The sequence below is a fragment of the Sminthopsis crassicaudata genome, chromosome 4, assembly GCF_048593235.1.
Source record: "Sminthopsis crassicaudata isolate SCR6 chromosome 4, ASM4859323v1, whole genome shotgun sequence".
Lineage (NCBI taxonomy): Eukaryota > Metazoa > Chordata > Mammalia > Dasyuromorphia > Dasyuridae > Sminthopsis > Sminthopsis crassicaudata.
The window spans coordinates 335,329,628-335,349,297 of NC_133620.1; the positions used below are offsets into that span (position 1 = coordinate 335,329,628).

The 19,670-nt window shown below is 44.9% G+C and overlaps 1 protein-coding gene across 2 annotated transcripts; it reads right to left on the bottom strand.

Moving 5' to 3' along the window:
* Window positions 1-2,143: 2,143 nt before the first annotated feature.
* Window positions 2,144-12,745, bottom strand: FDXR (ferredoxin reductase). Of its 2 annotated transcripts, XM_074260718.1 has the most exons (13): window positions 12,583-12,745; window positions 12,141-12,247; window positions 11,248-11,345; window positions 7,570-7,665; window positions 7,204-7,326; window positions 6,723-6,836; window positions 6,119-6,220; window positions 5,473-5,580; window positions 5,253-5,337; window positions 4,900-5,099; window positions 4,506-4,677; window positions 3,277-3,447; window positions 2,144-2,758 (listed from the first exon to the last, which is right to left on the bottom strand). In XM_074260718.1, exons 2-13 carry the CDS (start codon window positions 12,220-12,222, stop codon window positions 2,628-2,630), a joined length of 1,482 nt encoding a protein of 493 aa, XP_074116819.1. In that variant the 5' UTR covers window positions 12,223-12,247; window positions 12,583-12,745; the 3' UTR covers window positions 2,144-2,627. The 2 variants fall into 2 exon arrangements, with proteins under 2 accessions (XP_074116819.1, XP_074116820.1); XM_074260719.1 differs by lacking the exon at window positions 12,583-12,745 and having other exon boundaries at window positions 7,204-7,302; window positions 12,141-12,317.
* Window positions 12,746-19,670: the final 6,925 nt, after the last annotated feature.

Genomic DNA, 19,670 nt, shown 5'->3' on the forward strand with positions numbered 1-19,670 from the left:
TAAGTGGTGGAGTGCCTGGTTTCTGAGGGCAGACACAACACTGAGGGACAAGGGAAGGAGGAAGGAGAGAGGAAAGAAGCGGGGGCCGGAGGGAAAGGGCGAACTGCGGGGGTGAGAGCGTCTCCAACAATGTCCCAGGGAGACTGTTCCTAGGTGTGGACAGTCGGATTTAGGGAGCCCCACTGCTCTCTGCCTCCCACCCGCCTCGATCCCCTGAGCTAGAGCCAGAGCCAGCCACGGTTCCAGTTCGTGGCCCCATTGCCCGCAACAGTTGGCTGGGGTGGGATGAGGGGCGGGAGAGGTGAGTGATGCAGTATGGACACCTGGGTCCCCGGCCGCCCCCTCCCAGGACCACCTGCTCGGGGCTAAGCCAGTGAAGGGACCTCTCGGATCCCTTCTCGCCCCCGCAGGCCGACCAGACAGTGCGCTGCTCCCGGCCTCTGCTTACGTCCTTCCTCGCGTCCCCAGGGCGTCCCCTCCCAGCTCGCTTGTCTCCTGTATGTCCCCTCGTTCCCTGCCGCTCTGCACCGCGCCCCCCGCTCCCGGTTTAGGGGCTCCGGGAGATCCCCTGGCTCTCCGGTCCGGGTGCTCACCTCCAGCTCGCTGCCCTTCCTCCTGGAACAGGGCAGGACCGCGCGCGCTCCAGAGTTCTCCGGGTATCCTCCTGTCTAGGTCTCCGCTGTCCTTGCCCCATCTCGACCGGATCCCAGCATCAATAGCCTAAGTTGATGGCGAAGTTGCCGCCCCCCACCCGAGGGCTCCTGGCCGCCCCGCCTCCTGCAGTGCACTCACCCGGGAAGAGAAGGGGCGCTTCCCCCGCCGGCCACCCCGCTTGTCCTCCTGCGCCCTCGCTTCCGACTCCTCTCGGAATCCCGCCACTCCCCCGCCGCCCTGCCCAGGGCTCGGGGTGGGGGTGGAATGGGGAGGGGGAGGACACCGCGAGCGTTCAGTTGAGAGTTAAACCCGAGCGCTCCGGAGCCTCCAGCAGACGACCTGGGTCGGGCCCTCTCCGGGACTCCATGCTCCTGGCCCTGGTCCCCCTCGGTGCCTGGCGCCCGGGGCTAGGCTGAGCTGAGCTACCCGCTTCCAGCTTCGCTTCGTTTGCCAGTTTAGATGTGGCCGTGTCGTCCGCTGTTGTTTAGTCCCTGACAAGTCCTGTAGAGGCATCGACTCCCTCTTCCTCCGCGCCCCTCCCGCCCGCCCTTCCGCCCCTCGGAGCGTAGCCCCCCTTCTGCTGCCAGAGACAGTCGAAATCGCTTGGGCTCCTCAAGCCACTTTGCATGCAGCCTTAACGCGGGGGCTCCGATCTCCTCTCCCCACCTCCTTGCTCTCTCTTCAACCTCTCTCCGGGCAGGGAAGCTCCTGGGAGGGGGAAGGTGGGGGAAAGGAGGCGGGGGACCAGGATTCCTGGCTTCTCTTCTGTACTTCGGGCCTCATTTCTAGAATACACACCATTCTCTGGGCTTTCGGAGTGACAACCCCCCCCCCCCAACTAAAGGGGCTTGGAAACAAGTGGAATGCGCGAACAATGATTGCTGGGGATGAAGGAGCCACAGGCGGGAGGAGGGGGGCCTCCACGGACAGAAGGGATACACAGCAGGCCCTTGGGAGAAAGGGGCGGTGTGAAGAGGCAGCTTCAGCTCTGCCTTTTCTCTTCCTCCTCCTCTAAATCCCAGTGTTAACAGCCTGGGAAAAGCCAATGAAAGACTGAGAAGATGGGACTGACTTTGCTCTTTGGTCTACTCTACTGCGAAGGCTTCCCCTGGTTTCACCTGCGGTCCCTGAAAACTCGGAGGGGAGAACATTTATATCTTCATTCTTTAACCTCTAACGGAAATCTGGCGTGATTTTCCAGTATTTAAAAGCATTCTTCTGAGAAGAGGTCCCTGTCTTTCTTCCACCCTGACCAAAGGGGCCCGTGCCACCAAAAAAGCCACCTGTTTGTTTGGAGGCTGAGAGCAGCAAAAAATGTCAGAGACAGGGGTCCCCCATAGAGATCAGAGCCGAGTACTGGCAGGGATATTCCGAGCCATGGGGCAGTGGACATCTCCGGGGAGACAGCGCCTCCTGGTGGCCATATGGTCAAGGGCTTTTGAGAGGGTCATTCTGGGCAGGTTTCAAAGAACCCAGCTCACTGGCACAGTTCTTTATATTTCTACTTTTATTCCAATTCTTTACTTCCACCTTGGCTTCTGATACCTGAGCCCACTAAGGCACATCTGGAGGATGTCAGGACAGCAGAGGGGTTCTAAGTTCTGCTCTGATGTATGATGAGGCTTCCAGTGGTTCATATCTCTGTGACCTGCCCCTTCCCTCCAGCATAAAGTGATTCAAATGCTGGAGGCTAAAACTTAACATGCTAAAAACAAACAAACAAATGTGGAGGGAGAAGGACAGAGGATTTGCTCAAAAGGGCACAGGAAGTAGTGCATAGGCCAGGAACTCCTGAGAAAGGAGGAGGGGGGAAGACAAGGTACAGCTGGCACAGAACTCAAGGGCACTGTCCTTTGTCCCTCTTTGCCCTTTCTCCAGTCCTGCCCAGATCGGGTCATAATCCTGGATCACTCATACCCCTGAACTTGGCTGTGTCACACTTTGGGCCAAATTTTGGGGCCTAGGTCATAGAGTCAATGTCTTATTATTTGTAGCATCTGTTGTGGATCCACCAATTTTTCCCGGGGCTTCCCAACTGCTTGGCCCTGAGCCACCTCTTCTGCATCCAGTTTCTCCCAGTCCTTAAAGGAGATGGGCTGGATCCCTGGACCAGGAAAAAGAAGCACACACAAATCAAACCTGTCAGAATGGCCCTGCTAGCCACATCACACTTCCTATCTACCTTTGCTCCCTCATCCCAATACGTGCAAAACAAAACCTCCCACCCACTATGCCCCAAACCCACCCTTCGGTAAATTGCCCTCCTTCCTTTCTCTTGGGATTTGTCTTTGTAGCTCCAGCACCTAGCACAGTGCCTATCACAGTATATATTATTATACACCATAAAACATCGTATGATAAGTATAAAACCCAGTACAAGTCTGTTTGATTGACCCCCACCCCTTAGCCCATCCCAGAGTCTCCACTAACCTCAAAAGGACGGAAACTCCAGAAAAGAGACTGATTCAGGCCTAGGTTCCTCCTCTCTCCCTTTCTCCTTTACTTCCTATAGATTTTTCTCCAGTCGTTCCCAGCCCATTGGCTCCATGGCCTTTAAATCAATGATCCTACAAATTAAGCAGGCTCACTATTTCTACTTTCAGGGATTCCCATCCACTCTACCTCGATTTTTGAGTAGGGGTTCTATAACAGAGTAGCCGAGCTTGGGGCCTAAGGGCAGAATGCCCTCCTCAAGGTCTTGAAGCAGGGTTTGGCCAGTGAGGAAGCTGTCATTCATGGTGGTGGCGATGACACCTGTGGGACCTCGTTTAACCCAGCCACTACAGTATAGACCTAGGGAGAGGGAAGAAATGGAAAGAGCCAAACTGAGAACATGATTCTGGGCCCATGCCCAACAATGCTGCCTCCTTCTTCACCTTCCCCACAGACACACAGCACCAGGGGCAGCCTGGCCCATGCTGGACTCTGGTCTATCTTATCTTATGTTGCCCTGCTCCTACTTGGTACTTTAGCCAAAAGGTGACTGCCTATACCTCATACACACTCTGTCTCCTCACCTTTATGCCTTCCCAATGATGCCTCTGCCACCTGCTGACTCCTAACCCATCTCTTAAAGATCAAATCAAATGGTGTTTCCCCTATAAAATCTCCCCTGATTCTCAGAGGAAGTAATGATCTTTCCCTCAAATGATTCATTTACATAGTTATGTGATGTATGTATCATATCTCCTAATCCACTGTTTCCCCCACGAAGTCCATGAGGTCAATCAGTCAATTGACAAGCATTTATTCAGCACCTACTGTGCTGAGTATAAATACAAGCTGAAAGACAGTCCCAGACCTCTAAGAGATTACATTCTAATGGGAGAAGCCCAGTACATAAAGGGAAGCCTATCTTCTATCTTACCAGTGGCTACCTACCAATATTATGCACATAGTGGAACCTTAAATATTTGTTGAATTTAATTCTGTCTGTCCCAATCTATCTCCAGGGATTTCTATCTCTGTCCTGTGGCTGTTCTCTCTTCTCACATTCAACTGTTTTTCGTCCTTTCCTTCATATGTGCCCCTCCTCTTCATCTGTTTCTACACACTTCATTTCAGGGCAATTCTCCCTAAAAACAGTTATCTAACCTTTCTCTCCTTTCCTTCACTTTGAAAAGTAACTTTTCATAGATCTTTGTTTTTATATTACTCAAAGAATCCCTCCCCATCCCCTTGCCAAAAAGTCAACCTATGTGACAAATTATTAATAATAAAAAGTTTATCAAACCCAAATAAGGCACTGAAAAAGTCTGACCCTACAGTGCTCCATACCCATTGCCCCCACCTCAGTACCTTCTCATATCTCTTTCCCTTTCCCACTTTTAAATCACCACATTCACACACACCTGGTGCGCCCAACACACGACCCTCACTGTTGGGGATAACTCCAAGCTTGGGATCAAAGGGCACAGTGGGGTCAATTGGACGGCTCTTGTAACCAACACTGCTCAGCACCAGTCCACATGGCACATCCTCCACTGCCCCTGTGGGCACTGCTTGGGCATTCTCATCAGAGCCCTTCAGGAAATAAGGGGGACACAGTATGGAAAAGGATTGAGTGTACATTCAAGTAGATGCCCACACACACCCCACCTAAGAACCATGAAGGGATTTCGGCCTCACAACCAGAATCAATGCCAGGAGCTGGTGCTTCCCATTTTATCCTTCCCATTGAGAACTCCCTAGATGTCCTACAAATTTGGAGCAAAGGGCAAAGCTGAGGTCCCTCTCTATCCTCACCTCTAGTCTCATGACAGCCAGCCGGACGCCAACAACTCGACTTCCATCGGGAGAGGGAAGCATCTCCTGAGGACTTCGCAAGAAGCGAAGGCCCCAGGCTCGAGGGGTCGTGACTTTGCTATCAGCCTCCTTAGGCTCTGGTGGCTTCCGTGCTGTTCGTACCAGAAGCTCCAATAGCCGTTTTCTTGGACGGGAAGCCTCTGTCAATAATATCCAACAGTTCTAAATCAGCTCCTTTTCCCGTGGGCCACGTGCTCAACTTTGTACCACCCTCAACAGGCAACTTCCTTCCAGTGTCTCTCTTGGGCTTTCCTCCCTCCAATCACCAGAGGAACAGATACAATGCTCCTTACCTTTGATCGATTCTTCTAGGCCTGAGAAATCTGCAGGGTCCAAAAGAGGCTGGCTCCCAGGTAGGTTAATCATCTCTCGGAGCTCCTGAAGGCCATTAAGAACATGAATAGGAACAAAAAGGGTCATGAAAACCAGCCCAAGCCCACCCTGGTGGGGAGGGAGAAGAAACCATAATGCAGTTCTGTGGAACCCTATTTACCATTTTCCAGCCCTTCTCACCTTTATAGTAAAGGCTACCTGCAGGGGTCCCCTGCGTCCCACAATCCAAACCCTTTTCACTTGGCTCTGTTTCAACACCTTCAGCGCTTCTGCAGTGATGTCTGTTTTCTGAAGGAAAAGAATACTCTTGAAAATTTCTGACATTAGGGAACAAAGGGTAGGAATCCCTTCCACTCACCTTCCTAAAGTCAGAATCTTAAGAGACACAAGTTGGTCAAAATTACATACCGCTTCCTCCTGGTGGTCATAGCCAGCACTGCATTCAACACAACTAATCCCGGGTAGGGTAAAGAGGCTAATTCTCAGGCTGCTCTCTCTCTACAAGAAGTGTAGGCCTCCAAGGCACCAGGAGAAGCCTGAGGCCCAGTACTAGGCTGAAAAAGCTACTTACCAGTATTATGCAACAGATATTTGTTGAATTTAATTCTGTCTGTCCCAATCTATCTCTAAGGATTTCTATCCCTGTCCTGTGGCTGTTCTCTCTTCTCACATTCAATTGTTTTTCTTCCTTCCCCTTCATATGCGCCCCTCCTCTTCATCCATTTCTACATACTTCATTCCAGCTGTGAGACCTGAGATCTCTGGGTAGTATGTCCTCTGTACATCACTCATCTTCCACAATCCCAGCTCCCCCAATACTAGTTACCTCTAAGAGCTCTGTTGGGGTCAGTAGGATCCGGGCCACATCCAGAGCCACATTCCCTTGTCCCAGAATCAATGCTGTATCACAGTTCAGGTTAGGTGCCAGCTGAGGGGAAAATGATTCAGAAAAGGAGACTTTGGCCAGGCCAAAGCTGGTCACTCCTTGTCCACCCCAACCCTCTCTCTTTGGAGGTCTGGGTTAGCTTTTGTCTGCCAAAGTTCATCCCTCCCTTTCTCAGATCTATGCTCTCTGATTACTGCTTGACACAAATCATTTGCCTGTTTCTGTCTCTGACTTTGCCCTATCTGCTAGAAAATTAACTCTTATCTTCACTGATGGTTTATATCCTTCTTCAAAGCCCATCCCATCCTCGAGAAGCCTTCTCTATGAACACCACTTCCCTCTGATTAAGCTTACGTGTCTAGTTTTTCCCTTTAGACTGGCAGGTTCCCCCCACCCCCACTTTTCTCCTCTTTGCATACTCCCTCCCCAGTCTGAGCACAGTAGAAATGATCACTAGGTACAATCTGGCCCTTGCCTGAGAGCTATATTCTCCAATGAGTCTGGAGGAATCAGGCATGCCCCTTCCCCTACCCCCAACACTCACCTTGCAGTTCTCAGGTAACCCGTTGTACCAGCCCACAAAATCCCTGGCAGAGATTACACCTGGCAGCTCCTCACCTGGAATGCCCAGGATGTTGTGATCCTCTGCCCCATAGCTCTGTAGGAAAAAAATGTGTCCTAGGTCCTTGAAGGACTCATACTCTACATTAGGTCAGACCAATTGATGGTCATATTTCCCTCTCCTCCTCCCACCATTCTGCAAGCTCCTGCTGTTCCCAGGAGTACTCTAGCCCTTTCTATAGTAGCCCACTTCTGTATAAGTTTATATTACTCTCTCATGTCCAAACATACCTTAAGCTATTTGCATCCCTTCCTCACTCCTACCTTCCTTCATATCCCAAATACAATCACCCCCACAATCACAATGCATCGTAAACGTCCCAGTTCTCCAAATTTCTAAATCTCTCCCACTTATTATTCCCCATTCCTCCAATTCTCACAAACCACCCATCCCTTCTACTTACCAACACAACAGCATGGTAGGCTTCCTGAAGCTCTGACACAGATACATCTCTGCCCACAGTCACATTGCCTCTGAAGGCACACCGAGTAGAGCGGGCAGTCTGGGTAAACGTGTTAATAACATTCTGCCAGAGGGCAGGAGGAGTGAGTGACATGGGACCAACCATCCTTATACCACCCTCACTTCAATATCATATGGATACATGGCAGGCTCTAGAATCAGGAAACCTCTATGAAATCCTTGGCTGCTTCCCCTGGGGGAGCTTGACTGTCCAGGGAAAGAATCAGTGCCCAGCCAAAACTCCTGCCTCTCTCATCTTGGCTTCTCATTTTGGTTTGCCAAGAACCCCCAGCCCTAGGGAACATACCTTCACCTCCGGATGATCAGGAGCCACTCCAAAGCGGACCAAACCAAAGGGTACCAGCTGCTTCTCATAGATGTCCACTTGAGCACGAGGATGGTGCTTAATGAGAGATAGTAACAACTACAGTAACTGAAGAGCACCTTTGACCACAGACTCCATCCCTTTCCCATCATCAGCAGAACTGGAAGTGCTAAGTCATCATATTTCCCTTCTGAAATAATTCAGTTAGAGCAGAAGATTCAAAGACTAGGTCTTAAGTCTTAGAAAGCTATAGTAATAATTCACATTGAGACAGCTTCAAGGCTTACAAAACACTTTAAAACAGTACTTCTTTTGATTCTCACAACAATTCTAAGAAACAGATGTTATTACTGTCATCCCTGTTTTTACAGAGGAAGAACTGTAGTTAAGAGACTTGCCCAGAGTCACACAGCTAGGAACTATCTGAGGTGTGATCCAAATTCTGATCATCCTACTTTGATACTAGCATTCTATCTCCTAAATGAGAGGTGTCAAACTCAAACAGAAATAGATCCCTGAAGGCTAAATATTGACTTATAAAACCACAAATTAACATCTATGCTGTATTGTATTTTTTATTTATTTTGATAAGCATTTCCCAAGTACATTTTAATCTGGTTCAAGCAGCACTCTTAACTTGTTAGACATCTGTCTTACCCATCCTTGCCTCCTCAGGCCCATTGGAACAGCTAGGGGTTCCATGAATCTCCCAAATACACTGAGGTCTACCCAAGAGGCAGCAAAAGCAACAGGAGAATCAAGGAGGTTCTCATGAGTTTGGGGAATTACAGGGGCTTTCCCAAAGAATTAGATGTTTCCCTGTTTTGAAGCTCATAGAAAGCTCAGGCACAAGAAGTGACTGAAATATTATTTTGAGATGGATAATTAGCTCTGTTGACCCCACCGGGAACAGGAACCCCTGTTCATCACATAGCGGCCATATGCTTTTTAGCAAAGGACGCTGGTCTTTAGAAACACCATTTTCCCAGACATAGAGTTATTCATAATGTTTCTTGTCCTTCCCCTCATTCCTACATAATATTCAGTCACCAACATCCCCAGATTTTTCCTCAGTATTATCTCTTAAATCTGTCCCCCCCACTTTCCTTTCCCACTATCACAACCCTAGTTCAGGGTTAATGGCCCTCACACCATTAACTACTGAGATGGTAACAGTGATCTGGTAAAGATTTCCCTTTCCTCCATGATTTTCCTTCCTCTCAATTCCTAGCTCTGGCCCCTTAAAAAACAAACAAAAACATACTACTCTATTCACTGTTGCCAGATTAATGTTCCTAATGTATATATCTAATGATGTCACTCAAAAGCTTCAATTGTCTCCCCATTGCCCGCAGAACTGAGTCTAAAACCCTTGATTCTGGCATTCCTGACCATCTCCCATCTGGCTCCTTCCCACTTCTCCAACCTTTGCTCCCATTTCACCTCCATATGAATCCAATAAAACACATAAAGTAGAGTAATGTGAAAAGCACTAGATCTGGAGAAGACCCAGAGCCTCAGTTTCCTCATCTGTTAGAGGGGATGATTTCTGAAGTCTTTTCCAGCTCTGATTTCCTATGACCCTCATCAAGCATACTATCCATAACTTTACTTTTGGCATTCCCCCAGCCAAGAAGACCCCCCTTGATTTCCTTTTCATTTATCTAAGTCCTGTCTTAACTTTCCAGGGCCACATTAAGTTCACTTTCTCTATGTAGTCTTCCCTAGCCACCCCAGCTCCCAAGATTCTCTCCATCCTTTAATTGAATTCCATTAATGGTTTACACTATTCATCTGACACAATATATTCTGTTTTGATCCATCCTTATCTTTTTTCAATTTACTAGAGAAAGTCAATATATAAAATGAATTTTAATTTTTCATCCATGTTTTTCATTTATGATATATCTCATTTTTGATATTAGATTGAGGCTCACAAGATCTGGTCTGTGTATTTTTTCTTCTTTACTGTAGCTGAGCATGTGGCACTCAAATTCTCTTAATTGCTTTACTGATAACTCCACTTTACATGTCCGGTCTGACTAGATTCTAATTGAAATAAGAAAGGCATTCCAGTTCTCTTTTTTGGGCAGTGATTTAACACTATGCTCTACAAAATAGGCATAAAGAAAATATTTATTTATTCCCCAAACCAAGTTCTTTCCATCCTCCACCAAGACCAAGAGTTTACAATTTTCTCCTTCAAAGTGGAGCTCCTAAGACTCAGAGTTCCAAAGCTCAGGGCTCAAAAACTCCATAGTTGATTATTAGGATGCCAAAATGCTGGGGATGGATTTGATATCGTCTGATTCAACGTGATTCCTCAAACTTTTTCATGTAGCTTCTGTCACCGTCTGCCCCTTGTGACTTAGTCAAGACTTACCCACGCGCACCAGGGAAATCTGTAAACACTGACAACTACTATGAAAGAAGGAAAAACTATAAAGACATGTCCCGGTTATGGGAAAATGCTCACCCTCCAAACTTACATAGACACAATCTGTGTCTAATTACAATCCTTAGGTGTGCATAAGTATAGTTTAGGTTTATTTTTTGATAGATTTAAGTGAATATAATAATAAACTCTGGTTGTTTATGATTAAAAAAATTAAAACAAAATAAAAACAAAAACAAATCTGAACCAAAGTGTGGAGCATAATTTACTTTCTCCAGATCTCATTGACCCTTGCCTGACATTCTGGGTTTCCTCAGCACTCACACATTCTATTTCCACCATTAATTTGCCCTTTTTTCTGGGTTGCCTGGTAAGTATTCCTGAGGTGGATATATGTATTTCCCCATTTCCTCCCATATAACATAAGCTCCTTAAGGGCAAATACCATGCTGACTGTTTCATCCACAGATGCTCAAAGCACGATGTAGCTTCTTTCTGGACACTTTCATTATGCCGGATTGGACTCTTCCTCACTGAATCCTACACCCCCCCTTCCTCCCCCAGCAGGGAGATGGCCCTGAGGCCCAAGGGGAACAGGCAGCCTTGAGGCTCTGCCCACCAAGGCCAGTGACTTCAGCATAAAGGGCTCAGCCTTCAGCTGCAAAGATGAACCAGAGAAACATGCTGAGGGGGAGGGGGGAATGAGGGGAGAGGAAGAACTCTGAGGCACGGACTGATCTGGGAATCAGGAGACAGTTCTAGGCTCACTCTACCACCCTGAGCTACTCCTGTCACTTCTCTGGGTTCCTCTGAAATTAAAGGGGCTACAGGAGATGGTCTCTGTGGCCTCTGGGAGTTTTAGTCTGATCCTAAGGTTAGGGGCCGAGGTGAAAGGACAGAGAAGAAAAGACAGATGGCCTGGAACAGGGGCTGATTCCAGAAATGCACTAGGGGAGGGGAGGGACACCCCACCCTGCAGCATTGGTCAGATGTCTTCCTAGAGGCCTTCGGGCAATCTGTGGAGGGGGGGGGGGGGTGAGAGGAAGCCACAGAAACAGGATCATGGGCTGGAAGGGTCCTGAGAGCTCATCTGCTGCCAGGCCCTGCTTTTACACAGCATAAGCCCGAAACTTGGGGAGGAAAGGTGTCCTTTACCCTCCAGCATCTGGGAAAGGGGCTGAATCAACTTCCATGAGCAGGATGCTCCAGAGATGCTCTGACTCTGAGGAGCTGTGCCGGGGGAGAGGGCAGAAGAAGTCACGTACCTTCAGCAGGTGTTGGGCGGTGTAAAAGCCGGCGGGGCCACTGCCCACCACGCAGATGTGAGGGGCCAGCTCCCGGGTGGAGAGCAGCTGTCGGAAGCCTGGGGGGAGAGTCAGTACTGCCAAGCACATGCCCTCACACACAGCAGTAAACTCCACAGCCTCCCCCTCCTCTTCTGGCCTAGACTGTGCCCTGGGATCTTCCCTGTGCCCATCTCCAGCCACCTCTGTGCCTCAGAGCCCAGGACAGTCAGCGGCCCGTGTGGGGAGAAAGCTTCACACCGCGTCTCCATCATTCATTCACTCACTCATTCATTCATTCACTCACTCACTCATTCATTCACTCACTCACTCACTCACTCGTTCGTTCCTATGCCTCCCCCCTTGTTCACGCAGGGCCCTTGTATCTCAGCGCCACAGATTCATTTACCCTCTCTCCCCTCACACGCACTCTCTGACTCACTGCTCTCCCCCTTCTTCCACACCTCACGTCGGCTCCACACCTTCTCTACTTCGCTCTCCCCCCTCCTCCACCAGAGCCTCACATCCTTCCTCCGTAAGATCCCACACACTGTCCTTACACACACTCCCTTCCCTCTCGTTCCCTCCCACCTCTCCGGCAGACGCCCCCCACTGTCACAGAGCCCCCAGAAGTGCCCCGATGTTCCGTGCCTCCTGCTGCCTTGCACATACCCGCCCTAAATGCGGGAGGGTGAGGGAAGGGGGGCTTCCCTCCCTCTGACCCCCCACTCCCCCCCTGAGCCCAGGGTTAACAGGTCCCTTCACTTTTCTGAGACTGTTTCCTCACATGCAAGAGGGCGGGGCCTTCCTCTCCTCCCCTCCTTTTCCCCTCACGCCCCCCCCCCCCCTGCTCCCTGTGGGTCCCCGTCCCGTACCTAAGGGGAAGGCAGCACCAGGAAGCAGCCGGGCCCGCGGCCGCGCAGCCCAGCGCCAGCACCCCCAGCCCCGGGGAGCCATGGAGAGCCAAGGAGGGCCGAAGCACCTGTGGGTTAAGAGACCGAGACCCTCTAGTAGTCAGCGGCCTCGCCCCGCCCACCCTACGTCACTACCCAGTCCCCGCCCCGGTCCCTCAAGGCCATGGTGGCCCCGCCTCCTGGGCGGGGACCCGAGCTCGGGCTCCACCCTCAATCGTACATAGCCCCACTCTCACTCAAGCTTCCGGAAAAATAGAGTACTGACGGAACAAAGACCCGCCTTAATGTTCACTTGAGCCAATCATCAACAGGAAAGGGAATGAGGAGAAAAATAACTTCCCTTCATTTTTTCCCTGCCTCCAGGACCCCTCTAACTATAAATCTTAGCCTATAAAAAGAGAACCTTCTGGCTTGTCCCGCCCTTTCCCTACTGCGCGAGTATTTGGGCGCAAGATTCTCCGCCTTCCTTCTCCATGATTCGTTCTGAAGGCTAGATTGAGTCCGGTTCTGGCCAATCCTAAAAGGACGAGCCAACTATTACCGAGGCAGAGTAACTGCGGAGGGCCTCGAGTGATTTCCGCTTCCTTTCTTTTCCCCTCTCCCTCCCTCCCCCGCCGGCACTTCCTTGGGGGAGTCAGGCCCGAGAGTATATTAATACTGCCCAGAATGTAGATATGCCCACGTCCTGTCTCCGAAGTCCATGGTTTTAGAGTGGAAATGTACCCGTTTTATAGATTAGAAAACTGAGGCCCGCAGTGCTCAAGTGGAATTGTTCAACGGGCACTAAAACTCTGGTACTCTTCCGGCAGCACAGCTCGGTCAAACCCTGAATAAAATAAAAATTAAAAGACCAGCTCCCATTTCTGCCCCATCTAGTTTACAAAATGCTTTCCTCCCAACAGCCCAGGGAGACTCAGCAAAAGTGCTAATAACTTCTTTTTCTTTGATTCGTTCTTTAGGATTAGATTATTTACTTTCCAATTAATTTTTAATCTACTTTTCCACGCCCCCTTGTTGAAAGTAATTTTTATTGCATTTTTTTTTCTGAAAAGAATATGTTTAATAGTTTTGTTTTTCTGTATTTGGTTTTTAATGCCCTAATACGCAGTTTTTCTGTAGGTGGCATGTACCGTGTAGAATAAGGCATATTTCTTTCTGTTCCTCTTAAACTTTCTCCAGAGGTCTGTTATTTCTAACTTTTCTAAAATTTTATTCCTTTCTTTAATTTCTTCTTCATCTTTGTTGTTGTTGGATTTATCTAGTTTTGAAAGGAGCAAGTTGAGATACCCCATTAATATGGTTTTATTCTCCATTCCCTCCTGTGACTCAGTTAACTTTTCCTATTGGTGCACATATGTTTAATATTGCTATTGCTTCTTTGTGGTTCCTTTTAGTAAGATACAGTATCCTTGCTTAGCTCCTTTGTATAGATCTATTTTTGCTTTTCCCTTTTCTGAGATCATGATTGCTATTTATTTATTTATTTATTTGTCTATTTATTTATTTATTTATTTATTTTGCTTCAGCTGCCTCAACTCCCCATCTTTCCCTCCAATATAAAAGCTCTTTTGCACCTCTTTTATGTAAGATGATTTGTCCCACTGTTCCTCTCCCTTCTCTCTTCTCCCAAAGCATCCCTTTTTCTCACCCTTTATTTATTTATTGCATCATTGTCAATTCACATGATTTCTAGGTTCTTTTTTTTTTTTAAATCATAATTTGTATTCTTAAATTATCTCATCTCTATTTGTTTTCTAGGTCAGTTGTTTTCCCAATGAAATGTTATATATTTCCTTCTATTTTTCATTTTTTTAAATTTTGTTTTATTGTTTCTCGATGCACTTATGGAATTATTAGTTTCCACTTGCCTAATTCTATTTTTAAGGAATTATTTTCTTCAGTGAACTTTTGTACTCCCTTTTCCATCTGATCAATTCTGCTTGTTAAGTAACTTTTCAGTGGATTTTTGTGCTTCTTTTAACATTTGGTCTATTCTCTTTTTAAGATGTTATTTTCTTCAGTATTTTTTGTATGCCTCTTTTGCCAACCTGTTGGCTGTTTCATATGTCACTTTCATTTCTTCCCCCCATTTTTCTTCTGCCTCTCTTATTTGGTTTTTAAAATCTTTTTTTTTTTTTTTTTTTTTGCATGTAGATACTTTGATATTATGTCTCCTCTTTTGTTTGTGTTTTGATCTTCCCTGTTATCATAGTAACTTTCTGTGGTCAGGACCTTTTTGGGGGGATAATTTTTCCAGCATTTTTCTTGAATTTTAATTTTGTGTCAAAGTTGGGTTCTGTTCCCTAGGAAGAGGAGGCACTGTCTCAAACTTCATATTTTTCTTGCACGTATTCAGAACTAGTTTTTCTTTTCAGAAAGTCTACAAATTAAAATTAAATTTTTATTTCTCATATGGCAAATATGTATAATTATGAACCACATAAACAAAAATTCTTTGGATAGATTCTCAATCACTTTTCATAGTATAAAGGGATACTGAGAACAAAAGTTGGAGGACTACTGGTTTAGAAGAGAATTTAGGAGAGCTCAGACAAGTCCCTGTCTTTACTCTGCCATCTTGACTCTGCTCCCTAATAACCTCCTTTTACAAATGAAGAAACAGACTCATGAGATAAAATAATGTACCCAAAATCACACAATCAATCAACATTTATTAACTGTTAAGCCTGTGCTATCCTGTGGAAATACAGCCAGTATAGGATTTTGAATAGGATTTCAACTGGAGCCTGCATTAAGCATTTTCCTGACTTTTTTTTTTTAAGTCTACAAAGTATTTCTAGTCCCTACATTATTTCATTTAACCTCACCAAAAAACCTGTAAGCTAGATATTGGAGATGTCATCTCCATCCATTTTACAAATAAAGTTGTTTTGTAGCTCAGGGATTTCCTGTTCTTTCATTAAAGATAGAGAGGTTCGTGGTTCCCTTATCAATCTTTAGAAAATCTTTGTAAGCCTTTCATCAACTTTCCTTTGCCCCCACCATCCAAGAACTTCATTCAAATTTCCTACCCCATTCCAATTATAGACCATTAGTGGATATGGATCTTTTCTTCAGCTACCTTATTAATTTGAATCTCTTGGAACTTGCATAATTTCATAGACAACTATGCTACTGTACTTCATTTCCTGAAGAAACAAAGAGGGAATCATGTGACTATGATATAAAGTATTTAAAGTAGGTTGGTAAATTTCAAGCTTTCCAGATTTCCCCCACAAATGAACAAATTTGTGCCTCAGGGCAAAAAGTCTGGTGAAAAAATAAGAAGACTTGGGATAGAACAGGGGTCCTCCTGGTACAACCCAAGATCTGAAGAAAAACCCAGGCTGGGTGAAGTACAAACACCTCCAGCTAGCTCCACAGAAATATCAAGTGGGGACCCCTGGGGTAGAGGGGTTTGGCCAATGCCTAAGCAGAAAACATAGGAACTTTTACCTCCTGGACTGTGTGAACAATTGGGGGTCTGAGATCGGAAAGACTAAGGGACCCTCAGATGATCAAGAACACTAGGCCCAGCTGTGCTGCAGGGTTGACGCTTTGGGTGAGAAGGAACCAGCATATCTGGTGAGTGCAGAAGCAATGGGGCAAGGACACTACTGATTGTGGCATTTCCAGAAGGGGGGAGTTTTTCATTTGGGGTCCAAGGTCATAGGGGAGAGCTGAAGTGAAACTAGAAGCACTATCTTGACACCCCATGATTAGAGGTGCTTACACTAAGACTTCCCATTAAAAAAAAAATTGTACCAGTAAAGAAAAACCCAACCATAGAAACTTACAATGGGAATAGGGAAGACTAGAATTCCTCTTCAGAAGAGGACACTGAAGTTTAAAAAAAAAAAAAAAAAAAACCACCCTACCCCAAAAAGTAATATTATATTTTTTTATTATAGCTTTTTATTTACAAGATATGTGCATGGGTAATTTTACAGCACTAGCAATTGCCAAGCCTTTTGTTCCAATTTTTCCCCTCCTTGCTCTCACCTCCTCCCCCAGATGGCAGGTTGACCAACACATGTTATATATGTTAAAGTATAAGTTAAATACAATATATGTATATATGTCCAAGCAATTATTTTGCTGTACAAAAAGAATCAGATTTGAAACAGTGAACAATTAGCCTGTGCAGGAAATAAAAAATGCAGGCAGACAAAAATAGAGGGATTGGGAATTCTATGTAGTGGTTCATAGTCATTTCCCAGAGTTCTTTCATTGGGTGTAGCTGGTTCAATTCATTACTGTTCTGTTGGAACTGATTTGGCTCATCTCATTGTTGAAGATGGCCACATCCATCAGAATTGATCATTATATAGTATTGTTCTTGAAGTATACAACAATCTCCTGGTCCTACTCATTTCACTCAGCATCAGTCCCAAAGAGTAATATTAAATGGGTCTTTGTGCACATAAAATTCAAAAAAGAATTTTTAAAATGAAATGAGACATTAAGAAAAACCTAAAAAAAATAAAAAAATAAAAACCATCCAAGAATAACAAGATTATTAAAAAAAAAAAAAAGGTTAATCAATTAGAAAAGAGGATATGGAGTTCAACGAAGAAAATAACTGAAAATTAGAATTGGGCAAGGGGAAGCCAGTGAAGCTATAAAAGACCAAGAAATAACAAAACAGAATATAAAAAAATAGAACAGGATGTGAAACATTTTATAAGAAGAATGACAGATTTGGAGAACAGATCAAAAAGAGAAAATAGAAAAATAATTGTTCTATCTGAAAGCTGTGACCAAAAAAAAAAAAAAAAAAAAGAATCTTGATACAATAATGCAAGAAATAATCCAAGAAAATTGTCCTGGAGTGATAGAACATTAGGGGAAAGTACAAATTAAAAAAAAAAAATCCCCTGATCAACACCTCAAAGATATCCTTTGTGGAAAACACACAGGAATATTATTGCCAAATTTCAAAACTTTCAGATCAAAGAGAAAAATTTTCAAGAAACAAGAAAAAAAAAACAATTCAAATATTCTGGAGCTATAATTAAAATTGTACAGGACTGATCAGCAGCCACAATAAGAGACACAGGTCTTGGAATTAAAAGAATTAGACCTGTGGCCAAAAATATATCCAGCAAAATTAATCATAATACTTAGTAAGAAAAAATGGACATTCAAAGAACTTGCAGATTTTCAGGTCTTTCTATCAATCAAACTAGTTAATCAATCAAAAAGTTATCAAACTATATATACCCTTTGATCCAGCAATGTTTCTAATGGGTTTATATACCAAAGAGATCTTAAAGGAGGGAAAGGGACCCCCATGTGCAAAAATGTTTGTGTCAGTCCTTTTTGTAGTAGCAAGAAGCTGGAAACTGAATGGATGCCCATTGATTGGAGAATGGCTGAATAAACTGTGATATATGAATGCTATAGTAATATTGTTCTGTAAGAAATGACCAGCAGGATGACTTCAGAAAGGCCTGGAGAGACTTACATGAACTGATGCTGAGTGAAATGAGCAGAACAAGGAGATCATTACACATAGCAACAAGACTATATGATGATCAATTCTGATGGACGTGGCTCTCTTCAAAAATGAGATGATTTAAATCAGTTCCAATTGTTTAGTGACAAAGAGAGCCATCTACACCCAGAGAGAGGATTGTGGAAACTGAATGTGTTCACAACATAGCATTTTCACTCTTTTTTGTTGTTGTTTGCTTGTATTTTATTTTGCTTCTCTCTCTTTTTTAAAACTGGTTTGATTTGATTTTTCTTGTGTAACACAATAATTACATAAATATGTATGCATATATTCGATTTAACATATATTTCTACCACGTTTTTTATTGGGCTACTTGTCCATTAGGGGAAGGTGTGGGGGAAGGGGGGAAATTGGAACACAAGGTTTTACGAGGGCTAATGTTGAATTGTCCACACATATGTGTTGAAAAATAAAAAATAAAAAGCTTTTAAAATGTTAATAAATAAAAAAGAGAAAGAAATAAACATCACTACATATGATCATGAAGGATATAGCATCCTCCAAAATCTATTTTTAAAAATAGGAGTGATGGGAAGAGGGGAAAGCAAAGTGGGGGTCAAGAAAGCAAGGGAAAGAACTTAGGGGAATGGAGAGAGGGTTAAATAATACCAAGGCAAGTTAAGAAGCATAATTAAAGCAATGAATTAGCAGGGATAGGAAAAATGTGTATGTGTATGATGGAGATTGAGGTCCCTTTAAGATTCCTTTCTGATTCCTCAACCCCCATGGCTGACCTTGATTCACAAATCCTGGTCAAAAGCACCCTTTTGAATATCTGGGCCCAGCCCCCACTATCTACTCAGCTTCCCCCAGCCTCCACCAGATCTGAGCTATCAGAAAAGCCCACCAAGAATTTAGAACCGCCCACAATCCCCTTCTAGGTATAAAAGAGCTGAACTGGAGCTCTCTCTTTGCAGGAGCCCTTCCCCCCCAACACATGGTATCCTTCAGGCCATGTAAGGGTTCCTGCCCGCCCAACGGCTACCTCTGGCCCTGGCATCCTTCTAACTGAACTTTACTTCCAAATTTCTACAATAAAACTTTTATTTATCAATCTAGGTTTTCAGGCCTGTAAATTCATTTACAGGGGACACTGCGCCTCATGGGATCTTTGCGCCGACAAACGGGGTTCCCCCTTTCCTTTCTCTCATCATGTATATGTGTGTGGAGTGTATGTGTCTTTATCTGCTTGGGGGAAATGAGGGAGATGAAAGGGGGGGGGAATAAAGTAAAAAAAGTATACAGCAGGGATGGTTTACCTCTCGGATTTGTGGAGGAGGAAGGAGTTTGTGTCCAAGGGAGAACTAGAGACCATTATTGATCACAAAATATAAAATTTTGATTACACCAAATTAAAAAGTTTCTGCACAAACAAAACTAATGCAAACAAGATTAGAAGGGAAGTAACAAATTGGGAAAACATTTTTACAGTTAAAGGCCTCATCTCCAAAATATACAGAGAATTGACTTTAATTTATAAGAAATCAAGCCATTCTCCAATTGATAAATGGTCAAAGGATATGAACAGACAATTTTCAGATGATGAAATTAAAACTATTTCCACTCATATGAAAGAGTGTTCCAAATCACTATTGATCAGAGAAATGCAAATTAAGACAACTCTGAGATACCATTACACACCTGTCAGATTGGCTAAGATGACAGGAACTAATAACGATGAATGTTGGAGGGGCTATGGGAAAACTGGAACACTGATGCATTGTTGGTGGAGTTGTGAAAGAATACAACCATTCTAGAGAGCAATCTGGAATTATGCCCAAAAAGTTATCAAAATGTGCATACCTTTGACTCAGCAGTGCTACTACTAGGCTTATATCCCAAGGAAATACTAAAGAAGGGAAAGGGACCTGTATGTGCCAAAATGTTTGTGGCAGCCCTTTTTGTAGTGGCTAGAAACTGGAAAATGAATGGATGTCCATCAATTGGAGAATGGTTGGGTAAATTATGGTATA

What these genes read in the sequence shown, in the direction of transcription:
- FDXR (XM_074260718.1), bottom strand. Translation starts at nt 12,222, where the DNA reads ATGGCTCCCCGGGGCTGGGGGTGCTGGCGCTGGGCTGCGCGGCCGCGG. An exon ending in GGTTACCTGAGAACTGCAAG is followed by an intron (nt 6,221 to 6,722) that starts GTGAGTGTTGGG and finishes TTTTCCCCTCAG; the next exon opens with CTGGCACCTAACCTGAACTG. An exon ending in TGGCTGTCATGAGACTAGAG is followed by an intron (nt 4,678 to 4,899) that starts GTGAGGATAGAG and finishes TATTTCCTGAAG; the next exon opens with GGCTCTGATGAGAATGCCCA.